Source organism: Bos indicus, chromosome 2 (assembly GCF_029378745.1).
Source record: "Bos indicus isolate NIAB-ARS_2022 breed Sahiwal x Tharparkar chromosome 2, NIAB-ARS_B.indTharparkar_mat_pri_1.0, whole genome shotgun sequence".
Taxonomy (NCBI): domain Eukaryota; kingdom Metazoa; phylum Chordata; class Mammalia; order Artiodactyla; family Bovidae; genus Bos; species Bos indicus.
The window spans coordinates 34247291-34260046 of record NC_091761.1 but is presented as its reverse complement, the minus strand read 5'-3'; the positions used below and the strand labels follow the sequence as shown (position 1 = coordinate 34260046).

The window sequence follows — 12756 nt, the reverse complement described above, 5'->3', positions numbered from 1 at the left end:
TCTTTCCCAGCATCAGGGTCTTTTCCAGTGGGTCAGCTCTTCGCATCAGGTGGCCAAACTCTTGGAGCTTCAGCTTCAGCATGAGTCCTTCCAATGAATATTCAGAGTGATTTCCTTTAGGATTAACTGGTTTCATTTCCTTGTAGTCCAAGGGACTCTCAAGAGTGTTCTCCAGCACCACAATTTGAAAGCATCAATTCTTCAGTGCTCAGACTTCTTTATGGTCCAACTCTCACATCCATACATGACTACTGGAAAAACTTTGACTCTACGGACCTTTGTCCGTGAAATGGTGTATCTGCTTTTTTAACACACTGTCTAGGTTTGTCATAGCTTTCCTTCCAAGGAGTAAGTGTCCTTTAATTTCATGACTTCAGTCACTGTCCACAGAGATTTTGGAACCCAAGAAAATAAAATCTGTCACTGATTCCACTTTTCCATTTGCATGAAGTGATGAGACTAGATGCCATGATCTTAGTTTTTGAATGTTGAGTTTTAAGTCAACTTTCACTCTTCTCTTTCACCCTCATCAAGAGGCTCTTTAGTTCTGCCATTATACTGTATTAGCACCAATCAAAGTGCCATGTTGGGTCATTGACTTCACTTTCATCATCCAAGTCAGGCAGAACACTTCAATCTCAGTGTTTCTAGGGGATATGAGATTTTTCGTCAAAAAAAAAAAAAAAAAAAAGGACATCCCTAGCAGTCAAGTGGTTAAGATTCTATGCTTCCAGTGCTGGGGACATGGGTTCAATCCCTGTTTGGGGAACTGAGATCCCATGTGCCATGTGGCCAAAAATAATAAAGCATCATTATCTCACCCCATATCTACAAGTAGAGCCTGAAAAGAGACCATGAGAGATCTATATTGAGAGGAAACAAAAATCCTAAATGTAACTACTTTAATCCCAGAAGGTGATAGGATCCAGGGGAGGGAAGAATGAATTAAAACACAAGATTGACTCCAGTTGTCCAATTTATGGGTCTCAGTTTTAGGAATATGATTTAGCACTTAGCAATTACCTTGTACCATCACCTAATGGAATACAGACTAATTCTTAGGACTTACAAACCATGGCTTTAGCCCAGTAACTGTGGTAAAGAGAGAGAAATGAAACTCAGGAAAAGAAGGAGCTTGTTCAAATCATAAGAATTAGAATTCAGTTGTCTTGATTCTGTTTGGCAGCTTTGCAGATATACAAGGCCATACTCTGCTGTATCAATAGGACCCTAGAAAGTTCAATTCACCCATGTTGAATGATCAACTAGAAAAATATGATCTTTAATTTACAACTTTTGAAAGACATATTTGTTTGGCTTATTTTTGATAACTCCATGTTTATAATTTGAATTTAAAAGAACCAACCAGTCAAACGTTCTGGGTTTGAACTTATGATTTATCTGATCAGGAGAAAGAAACAGTGTAAAACATGCTTGTTTTATAATGTGAAAGAAACCACTAGTACTTAAAATATATTTATTAAGTAAAATATATTCTTAAAAATACTTAAAAAAAGTGAAAGATGCTAAAATAATCGATCGCATTCCAGAGACTTCTATGACTTTTTTCAGTCTGAACGTTTTGTGCTAAACTTGGTCTGTGGTGTCATCTAAGGGCAGTGAGAGTTGGAGGTAGGACAATGCACTGGGCTGGTTTCTATTTCCTAAGCCAATTAATGTTTGTTCCAAAGGCCAACTCTTTAGATCTCTGGCTAAGATTCATGTCCTCCCGACCTGCATTCTCCTGACTGTGAATCACCTGCAACTCAGGGATTTTTTTTTTTTTTTTCTTCACTTTGAAGGGGAAAAGACAAGTTTCTATTACACGCTCATTTCCAGAAAGGGTGAGATCTGTTTCCACTGTGAGATCACACATAAGGATTCTAGTTTCATAGGCCTTTCTATCTGCAAAATGTAGAAATTCGTTCAGCAATGGTTTATCAAGATCCTTCCACCTTATTCCAAAGGCTATCAAGTTCCTGGGTGCACAGATAAGGTCACTGCTAACAGAGAGCTTATATTTGAGTAGGAGAACTAGGTTCCAAACATATATCTATATAAATTTCTGATGGTTATATGTGCGATCAAGCCAACAAAGTTAGATATTGTGATTGGAAGTCTGGCTGTGGAAGAAGAAACTTTAAATCCAGTGACTGTTGAATCCAGAGAAGTTCTCTCTAAGGTTGTGATACTTGGCCTGAGACTTAGATGGCAAGGACACAGCCAAATGAAAAATGCAAGAAATCCACATTCGAGGCCCTGAAACAGGAATGAGTTTGGACTGCATAAAAGCAAGGAGACTTGGTGTGTGGCGTTTGGAGGGCAGCAGGTGAGGACAGAACCAGAATGGAAGGAATGGTGTGGTGCTTTGTGGCTGTGTGTGAAGCTGGCTGAGGGAACTGTCTGTGTCCTTCAAGCACACTTTTCCTTGGTGGTCTGCTTTCCCCAAAGGTGTTTTCGTTACTACCGTCAAATATTGACAATATTACTATTGTCAAATGATTCATTAGGGTCGATGAGTTTCCCCATCATATTGGTTTTTTTTAAAGGGCCGTATTGATTCAGAAAAAGACAGAAATTCATTTTTAACTGATGAATGATTCTGATATTTCTACTAAACTCACTAATACTGGGAAGAAATTATTGGTTTCTGATTAAACTATTAATTTATTGAGAATTAATTTACTGAAGAAGCCAACTAAAAAGTGGTTTACTTTATGTATCTAGGCAGACTCCTACCAAATACTTACTATATGCCAGACACTATGAACTGTATCAATAGCAACTAAATTAAATCTCCAAAATGCCATGGGGTAGGAAGTATTATTATTCCCCATTTCACGTGTAAGGAAGAGGAAGCAGAAAGAATGTGTGAAAGCTGACCACAGTTAGGCAGCTAGTATGTGGCTGAACTGGGATTCAAACCAGGTAATCTAACTTTAGTATTTGTGCCCTAATCTGTTACAGTCAATTACCTCTAAAATAAGTTACAATGAACATATTATCTTTAAAAGAACTGGCATGTGAGCCAATTCATTTGAAAGGAAGGCAATTTTGCAAAGTGAGCAGCATTGTCTCCTGTTGGTATAAAAAGCACTTGCATATAGTAAAACATTGTCCCTTAAAGCTGGAAATTCAGCAAAATGTCAGTGTGATAAAAGCAAATTTTTTGACCTATATAAATTTTCTATTATGTCTTTTATCAGAAAGGATGTTTCCATAACAAATTGAATCATGAGTGAATAGATAGTAGCTTTTTAGCAAAGAAATAACTTTTATATATTTTTACATATTTCATTAAGACATTTCTTTCAACAATTTGCTTTCTATAACACAAAAAAAATGCCTAACCTTATTAATTCATGGTTAGCAAAGATGCTCCTGTCTTTGCTGGTCTATAAACAGTAATTATGAAAGAAGGAAGATGAACTGTCAAACGATGGTGGCATTATCTTGGCTTGATTACCCCTCCCTCTTATGCACATAATATGGACTCTGTAACCACAGAGCAAAAGATGTAATGCCGCACCAAAGAATATTTGTAAATCATGGTATCTCAGCTGGTAAAGAATCCACCTGCAAAGCAGGAGACCCCGATTCGATTCCTGGGTTTGGAAGATCTCCTGGAGAAGGGATAGTTTACCCACTCCAGTATAGTTGGGCTTCCCTGGTGGCTCAGATGGTAAAGAATCCACCTGCAGTGAGGAAGATCTGGGTTCGATCCCTGGGTTGGAAAGATCCCCTGGAGGAGGGCATGGCAACCCACTCCACTATTCTTGCCTGGAGAATCCCCAAGGACAGAGGAGCCTGGCAGGCTCCAGTTCATGGGGTTGCAAAGAGTCAAACACGAGTGTGTAACTTTCACTTCACTCACATGTTGTCAGGCCATTTTTCAAGTGGGTGGATAAAGTAATGGAGTATTTATTAGAGGCCAATAGAATGAAATCATACTGCTCTAGCTTGCCAACGATATTACCTGTGTGTCAAAAAGAAGTGTCTGTGACCAGCATGCTAGTATTGCATGCCAATAATCTGAGCAGGTGGTCAGTAGAGACTTTCACTAGGAGCCAGATCTATTCCCCCGTGAATAGCTTGGTAAGGTTCAGGCACTAATTTCTCCCTGAATTAGAAATTATTTCACTTCAGATTGCCAGGATACCTGTTCCTAAAACCAAGGAAGTGTTTTAGCAGTTCTTTCACAAGGTGGGAATGACTGCCTGTGTTCAGAATTTTTTAATCTGTCTTATTAGATAAACTCAAAGTATCTACTTTACGGGATACATTTAAAATATCTGTTAGGTGCCATCTTTCTTCTTTACAAACAGGATAATTGAAAGCATTGTTTTCGTAGAATCTTCTCAGAAGACCACATAATCACCATTTAAATTAGCCTTACTTCATTTCACATTTGCTTATTTTACTGTTAAGTTTCCCAGAACTGTATTTTTTTTTTTTTACAATTAGAACATCTGAATTTTAATTACATTACCATCAAGAAGCTCATTAAAGTCACTTAATTGGCAACATTTCAAAGAAAACCTTAGCTGGGTTTAATGTATTTTAAAGAGTTACTGTCAAAGTATAATTTCACCATTACAAACAGCTTGGCAACAACATTTGCATAAAGATCTGTCAGTTTCTGAAAAATGCTCAAATGTTGGGAAAATCAGATTCGTTAAGTCGCCTTCACTGAAACAGTCTAGAAATTGAGAACTTGTCACAAAAACTCATCTTTGTAACCCCTGCAGGACACAGAATACTGTTGTGCATAACATAGGTACTCAAAAAATGTTTATTGAAGGAAATAAATCATACATGTCATACTTTGAAGAAGATTTGAAAAAAAATTAAGCCTCAATAAAGGTTCCCTCATTTGTATCAAATTTAGTAAGATACCCATTTTCTTATTGCTTCTTTCTCATTCATGCTAACAAATATACGATGGTCACTCAGAATTTTGAAACCTCTTGAAATACCTCTAAAGCCAGCATGGCAGGATTAAAATTTGAGATTATTTTGAAATGGCATCATTTTTTTTATGGTTTTCCTCTAACACATACAAGAATCTCACCCCCAGAGTCCTGATCTCATTTAAACTTGCAATGTAGTTACAATCATTTCTTATCTTTACAGACTTTAAGCTCTGCCTAAAGATATGCATTGGAGAAGGAAATGGCAACCCACTCCAGTGTTCTTGCCTGGAGAATCTCAGGGACGGGGGAGCCTGGTGGGCTGCCATCTATGGGGTCGCACAGAGTCGGACACGACTGAAGTGACTTAGTATAGCATAGCATAAAGATATGCATACTGTTTAACATACATATCTTTTTTTGGGAGAAGGTCACCTATAGTACCTAAATCAGGGACTTGCAATTGCATTTGTTGAATGAATGCAGGAAAATCTCGAGTTTGCAATGTATGAAAGATTATTATACCCTGTAGGGTGAATTAATATAGTGGGACATCCTCCTTCCCAAATCCCATATGCAAGAATAAAGTGTGGCAAATGATAGTTGTTATTTTGATTCACTTTCTGCAAATAGAAATGATAAGATGTTTAATTATCCCTTTTAGTTTGGTATTTTCTACTAAAATCTTTGTACTTTATGTACCTCTTATTTTCTAAGCCAAAAGAAAAATCTGGTAAATCTGTACAAAATGTGAATGTTAAAAAAAAAATTTTACAAAATAACCTTGTCACTCTCATTGCTTCCTTGTTCTGCTCTACGTCCTCAAAGCCTTGCATAGTGTCCGGTATATAGACAAACTGGACAGATGTTTTTTGAATGGATAGATAAGTACATAAACACACACGGTCCCAAGGAGCTGCTGCATAATTCTGCCTGAGGAGTTAGGGAAGGTTGCATTAACAGTGATGTAGAAAGCCTGAGTCTCCCATGAACAGAGTTGAGTTGGTCAATCATTCACCAGTTGGCGAGCCTATGCAATATGCTATGTTCCAAGATATGGTCTGTGAAGATTCCTCTAGGACAGCACCACTGAATAGCACTTTCTGTGATGATGACAATGTTCTACATCGAATATCCACAATATTATTTCACAGACCATGGAGAATCCTTAGAGATTTCTACTTGGAGAAAATGGCAATCTGTCTTATAGAAGTTACCTCTACAGTAGTGGGAGCCAAGGCTTGAGACTGGATATGACTTTTTGCACATTGATATTAAATGTCAGCTTCACACATTTCACAAAGACAGAAAATAAGTGAAGGTAATAAGACTTCCTTATTATTTGTAATTGCCCTGGTATCTCCCTTGATAGAGTGTCAGGCAATGACTATTGGCTATTCTTCATTTCCTAGTTGTATAGAGCAAATGGGGAGTAAATTATGCAGAAATGTCTTGGGTTTGCTTTGCAGACTGCTCCCTGTGGAAGAAAAGACAACAGCAATAGCTTCCCTCTGACCCTCAGAGCATCAGCTGTTGCATAGATGTGCAGAGGGGCTATGGCCAGTCCTGAATCTGTAGGGGTGTTGCTCAGGCCCCCTGACATCCACAACGTGCCCTTCCTGACAGATGAGGTGGGACTCTGTGACCTGAATGGGAGCATGATTTCAGAAAGTCATAGGAGAAAGAGTTCTGGACTAAGAAAGATCAGAAAACTCTAGAAGATGCTATGGTATATGACCTTTGAGGCCCCTTGGAGCTGTAAGTTTCCATGCCTCTTATGGTTACATAGCCTGACAGAGGTTGAGGGTCTCCTGTCTACCACTGGGCAGGATCAAGCCAAGGGTGGGGAGAAATCATCCAGGGTAATCCAATGCTGGAAACCATGCCAATGAAAAGTCCCCTCAGCGGTGGTTTCATGGATACTTTCAACATTCATATAAGAGATATCTTATGGTGACCTGGTGTGGACCTTTTTAATTCTATGGTCATCACAGAGATGGCACACTAGCTGTGTTTCTAATTGACAGGGACAGTTACTGGCAGAGCGTTGCCTTTGGGATTGCAGACGTTATGGTACTTCTGGTATTTTTTTCTTTTTCAAATAAACTTATAGAACAAAAACCCCAGAATAATCTCATAGACGTAACATTTTCCTTCTCTAGCTATTGATGTCCATTTTGTTTAATTTTTTGTTTTATTTAGTTTGGTGTGGCGTAGCAATCTGAAAACAGTTACCATTACTCATTCTAAAAAGGAATCTAAAATAGGAACATTTCCAAATTTGAAGCATTTCTTAAAAGGAGCCTGGATTCAACATTCTGACTTTATCTTTATCAAATGCTTTTGACAATAAGAAATCTTCTGGGAGAAATTTAATAAACATTTCTTGGAGGGACAGCACAGAGAGCAAACGTCAGGGTGCCTCTACAAAATGTATTGCCAACCTGATTTCTGAACAATGCTTTCGCACACTCTGAGCTATGTTTTTCCAGCATTTGGAATTCTATTTACAAAAATCCCAAACTGCTTCTAGATTCTTCTCCTCCATGACCACCCTATTATTCAAGCATTTGCCTAACACAAGCATTTCTTTCTCTGATAGAAACTGGAACCTGAAAGGAAGGAACACAGAGAAAATAATAGCATTTTAACTTCTGATTTTATTCTTTTCCCTGCAAATGAACAGGTAACAAAACACTGTTTGTGTCCAAAGCAAAAGGCAGGGCCTCCTTTTCTCTTCTTTCACAGAGTGCCAGAATATGTAAACAATATTTAGGTTGAACTTCTGAGTCCTCTGAATCTTCTGTCAGCCTTCAGAACAACATTCGTGTGTTTGTTTATACCAACATTTAACAGCATAAAGAGTGAAACAAGTAAACGGTCTGAGGCATTTATAGGAAGTGTTCAGATTGTGATACAGTCTTGTATCTGTATTGTTTTAGTCTGACAAAGAAAAACACTGCTTTAGGAAGTGGGTCATGTGAGTGTATAAGTGCTTCGTAGATAGGCCGGATAGGCCATGGTTCTGGTCCGAGTACCACTGAAACACAAAGGGAAGAAACTTATTTTATTCCTGCAAACCCACAGTGCATCCGGCTTTGACTTTTTTGTGCTCTCAGAACCTGGTAATTTTTCTAATATTACCATTGAAATACCTAAGAATACTTGCATAAATAAAATAATTTACATGTATACTTGAAGAACAAGAAGATTTAAAGCCCTTTTACTAACTTTCACCATTGTTTCATATTTTTTAAACCTATATGTGAGATCGCATTGGGGTGGTTGAGCTCTCACAGCGGCCAGCACCCTGGGATTCCGGGCCTGGGTTCCAGAACTGGGGTGGTGGGTTGGTTACTTTGAATTTCCAGAGCTTGGTTTCCTCATTTGAAAAATGAGGGGGTTGGATTTCACTTCCTCTAAGGCGCCTTCTAGCTAAAAAATTCCATGAGGCTTTTAGCCCCTGAATCTAATTCCTCTCTATTGTAGAAAATCCATAATACGTATAACCATAAACATCCTTCATAGGAGTTAAAAATAGTATTATTAAAAAAAAAACAGGGAGATGGTATTATGGATTTAAATTTTATTGCTGGAGAGATGCCAGTAAGATGATTTTCACTGAATAAAGTTGGCTAGTGGTTATTGATGTAATACTATATTCTTATGAGTTGAATGCACTTTAGGAGTCACAGTTTAAAAAATGGTAAAGGGGATAAAAAAAGACCAGAAAAGTCTCACCTCACCCTCTGTAAATTATTTTAAGAAGCCAAATTTCTGAAAGAAGGAGGGTTTCCTTTTCTAGGTTCTTGTGCAACATAAGCAAGTGAGGGAAAAGTGGAGAAGGGGGATGGAACCATCAAGGATTGTCTCCCTCGACTTGGATTTTGCCTTATTTTCCTCTCTGTCTCCATTTCCCACTCCTCAAGCAACTGGATTTCACAGCTAGCTCATTCATTCATTCAGTCAGTGAAAATATGAGCTTCTGTGGTGGGCCAAGTGCATGTCAGGCATAGAAAACACAGAGATAGAAGGATTCTCTAGCTCTGAGTGGAACCGCATGATTTCTGGGAGCCTCTGAGGTCTCTGACAGCCTTCTGTGATGGCTTCTTACTGAATACACAGAATCTTCTGGCTGCTTTGAGGTTTTACAGGGATTTGAAGCACGAAGCTGCAGTCAGTATGTAGGACCATAGAACTGTTGGATGTTTGAGCTAGAAGAGCCTCTAATCTTGTGGATGCCTTTATTTAATATATGACTCGACTGGGGTCAGCAAAGGTGGCGTGGTTTGCCTAGTGTCCCTCAGGGAGTTCATGGAAGATCCAAGAGTCATTTGCTAATGTTCTGCCTACTCTATTGAATAGCCTTCTTGTCAGGTTTTAGCAAAAAAAAAAAAAGAGAAGAAGAAGAAGAGTCCTCCTTTTAGCTTAGGGGTCTAAGGCCATCAACCTGAATAAAATGAAATTATGTACCATTGCCTGGAAATCCACTTGTGCATTAACCAGAGCTTTAGCAATCTGCGCTGAGTTTTGAAAGTGCACATTATCTGCAACAAAGAGAGAGAGTTAAAGTGCTGTTAAATACCAGAAAGCAGAGTGACAATGTACTGCCTGGAAATGAACACCAACAATTATCTAGTCATGCAGTTGACATTGTCAGCAGTGAGTAATCACACTCGCTTATGGAAATGTCCCTGACTCTTAGGTACTGACCCTGAGCACAGGCATAGGAGGATGCTTAATGTTTCTTAAACAAAGTGATGCTGGCTCAGTATTTTTATGTGTAAGAGTCTTGCTTAAACCTCACCATCTGCTGTTCCGTGGATGAGAAGATAGTCTACATTTCTGAAATATTCTGCTCTTGCCATCACAGTTGAATTCTGGAAAAGGGGAAAAATTAACATTTTAGTTGCTGCAAGTTCTAATAGAAAACTAGCTAAATCATTGTGCAATGGACTTAGCACCAATACTGAAATTATGTATTGCTTTGGTTGATAAATATTTAAGAGTCAGAGCAACACATTTTCATCATCATTTGCATTACTTCCATCTGATTCTTAGTTTGAAAAACTGAAAGTTTATGTGTCATATGTTACATATGAGTGAGACCTTAGGCATAAATGATGCCCGCTCAAGCTGTGTAGGGGTTGGGGGTGGGGAGGAGGATGAGGAAAGAAAAAGTAGAATCCAAAGGGAGTTAATTCCTTCTAGTAAGGTGTTTTACAGCTGACAAAAGATCATCATATTTGCTTGTGGACCCAGCAGCAGTGTAAACTCTGAATGACTGCTTTACAATTATTTAGCACATATGAAATATATTATTATATATATATTTCATATATATATAAAACAGAAAATGCTTACTTTATAGTGCTTGAGATTATCATCCTTTGTTGGGAGGCCCATGAATCGCTCTGTGTAGATAGATGCTGTAAAATATGTAAGAGCATGAGGTTTGCATATGATAACTCAGGCTGGATAGTGAATGTATTAGTCTCTCAGTCATGTCTGATTTCTTGCATCCCTGCTAGGTTCCTGTCAATGGAATTCTCCTGGCAAGAGTACTGGAGTAGGTAGCCATTCCCTACTCCAGGGGATCCTCCCAATACAGGGATTGAAACTCTGATCTCCTCCATCGCAGGTAGATTCTTTACTGTCTGAGCCAGCTCCTTAGTCTCCCAGGGGGAGCTGCTGAGGAAAGGTTCTTGCTTTCCTTTCTGTAATGCTCCACCCTAGTCATTTGCTCTGCTAGTTGTCTCAACAAGCCTGGAGAAGAGATGCAGGAGAAGATTGTGGAAACAGGAGCACCTAACAATAGAAAGGACAGCTCTTCAGTTTTTTCACTTCTGCCCAAAGTTCTTTGATGGGGGAAATGTTGAGCTAGGAATGACCTCATTACATTTTAAAAGAAATCACAAATGCAGCCACCTCTAGTACTCTCACTGGTCTCTTAATTTGGGATAGTTTCCTCTGAATAAAGATTCCCAAGTCACAATTGCCTCATTTTCATCTCAACACAGGGAAGAAGATCTAATGAAAGCTAATTTTTGTGCGTTTATTATAATTAACTCCAAATAGTCATCCTGCATTGATGTTAATCATAAAAATAGGCACACATGGAAGGTATACTTCTCGAACAAATTTTTTGTTTCTTTGACTTCTGGAGTAATGTATCAGGCAGCTGCAAACTATTGTGTGGTGGTGAATTACTTGGCTTGGCTTGATTTTCCCTAAGAACTGCTTAAAAGCCAGTTTGGCTACACCTGTGTGTCTGCAAAAACAGAGTTAGCTCCGATTTTTAAAGATTTGGTTTATCAGGGGGCACAAGGTTTCTAGGAGAGAATAACATTCATTGGGTTTTGGAAGAGTCCTTTTTCGTCTTAAGATTTCTTTGATTGTTGCAACATGATTATAATGAATCATATAAACAACCTCATTTATAGATTATATTTTTCCCAGTGATGCTGGGGTGAATTTTACTGCATAATTTGTTTTCCTAGCAACCTTAAATATAGAGTAATTATGTGTTAAATGTTTTTGCAGCAACATTTATGAAATGTTTCCATACCGTAATATTCCCAGCTGGAGACCGGAGCCACGGCTATCCCACATTTGAAAAGACCAGTTCCTGAAGCAAGGGCCAGCGATGAAACATAACCTCCATAGGACTGTGGAGACATTGTTAGGAGTCAGTCCCAGATTCACTCTCCTAAACTCTCCAACATATTTGTATAATGATTCTACTCACAATAGTGCTGATGGGAGCTGGGGAATATGGATTGGGTAGATTAAATGTCTATCTTGCACTCTTGGCAGCAAGTTCCAACAATTTCATCCTAGTCAATTACAAAGACTTGGTGTGCTGATCAGAATATGGAGGGGGCAGTTTAAGAGATAGATACAACTGCAATTTTTCTGCAAAAATTTCTTTACCTATGCCTCTGTGTTTTTCCACCAGGACCTTGCTATGGCAAAAGCAGAATTTTACTCTTAAAAAGTGCACACAAAAAAGATCATTTCCAAATGTAAAAGCAAGATACATTCCACAATGTACAACAGTAATGTGAGGCAAAACTTATATCTGTGTATTTACTTAATTTGTTTTCAAAAGAGAACGTCAAGGGAATGACACAAGAACCTTTTGTGTAGTTTAAGAGAAGGAGATCCAACCAGTCCATTCTGAAGGAGATCAGCCCTGGGATTTCTTTGGAAGGAATGATGCTAAAGCTGAAACTCCAGTACTTTGGCCACCTCATGCGAAGACTGGACTCACTGGAAAAGACTCTGATGCTGGGAGGGATTGGGGGCAGGAGGAGAAGGGGACGACAGAGGATGAGATGGCTGGATGGCATCACTGACTCGACGGATGTGAGTCTGAGTGAACTCCGGGAGTTGGTGATGGACAGGGAGGCCTGGCGTGCTGTGATTCATGGGGTCGCAGAGTCGGACACGACTGAGCGACTGAACTGAACTGAACTGAAGAGATGGCCAGAGTTTGTATACACGTATTCTGTTTTGAGGATTTCTGGCATAGCAGCTCAAAGGAGGAAAAGCCATTGGTGCCTTAACAAATCTTACTTGCCCCTACGACCTCAACTTAATGGGAACACAAACACAAAAGGAGATACAAATTGCAGAGTCTGAAGCAGGTTTCGCACTCATCACTTTTCTTTACCATGGAATCAGTAGGTGATTCAGAAATGTGACTCTGATAACAGAAGGAGATGTGTGTCTGTGTCACTTGGAAATTTGAACCTTTTCCTGAAAATGAAAAAATGAACAGAGAACTTCATAATAAAGCTGCATCTTCCCCCAGAAGGCAAATTTGTCTACCTGTTGGGAGAGA

The 12756-nt window shown here is 38.9% G+C and overlaps 1 protein-coding gene across 2 annotated transcripts in view; it reads right to left on the bottom strand.

The window, feature by feature from the left end:
• Positions 1 to 7550: 7550 nt before the first annotated feature.
• Positions 7551 to 12756, bottom strand: part of FAP (fibroblast activation protein alpha) — a 77664-nt gene continuing 72458 nt past the window's right edge. For both annotated transcript variants that reach the window (XM_070804191.1, XM_019971845.2), the window contains 5 exons: positions 11479 to 11578; positions 10275 to 10339; positions 9718 to 9790; positions 9384 to 9457; positions 7551 to 7950 (listed from right to left, as the gene is read on the bottom strand). In XM_070804191.1, the coding sequence (XP_070660292.1) occupies positions 7849 to 7950; positions 9384 to 9457; positions 9718 to 9790; positions 10275 to 10339; positions 11479 to 11578 (414 nt within the window). In that variant the 3' untranslated portion in view covers positions 7551 to 7848. The remainder of the gene's footprint in view (positions 7951 to 9383; positions 9458 to 9717; positions 9791 to 10274; positions 10340 to 11478; positions 11579 to 12756) is intronic.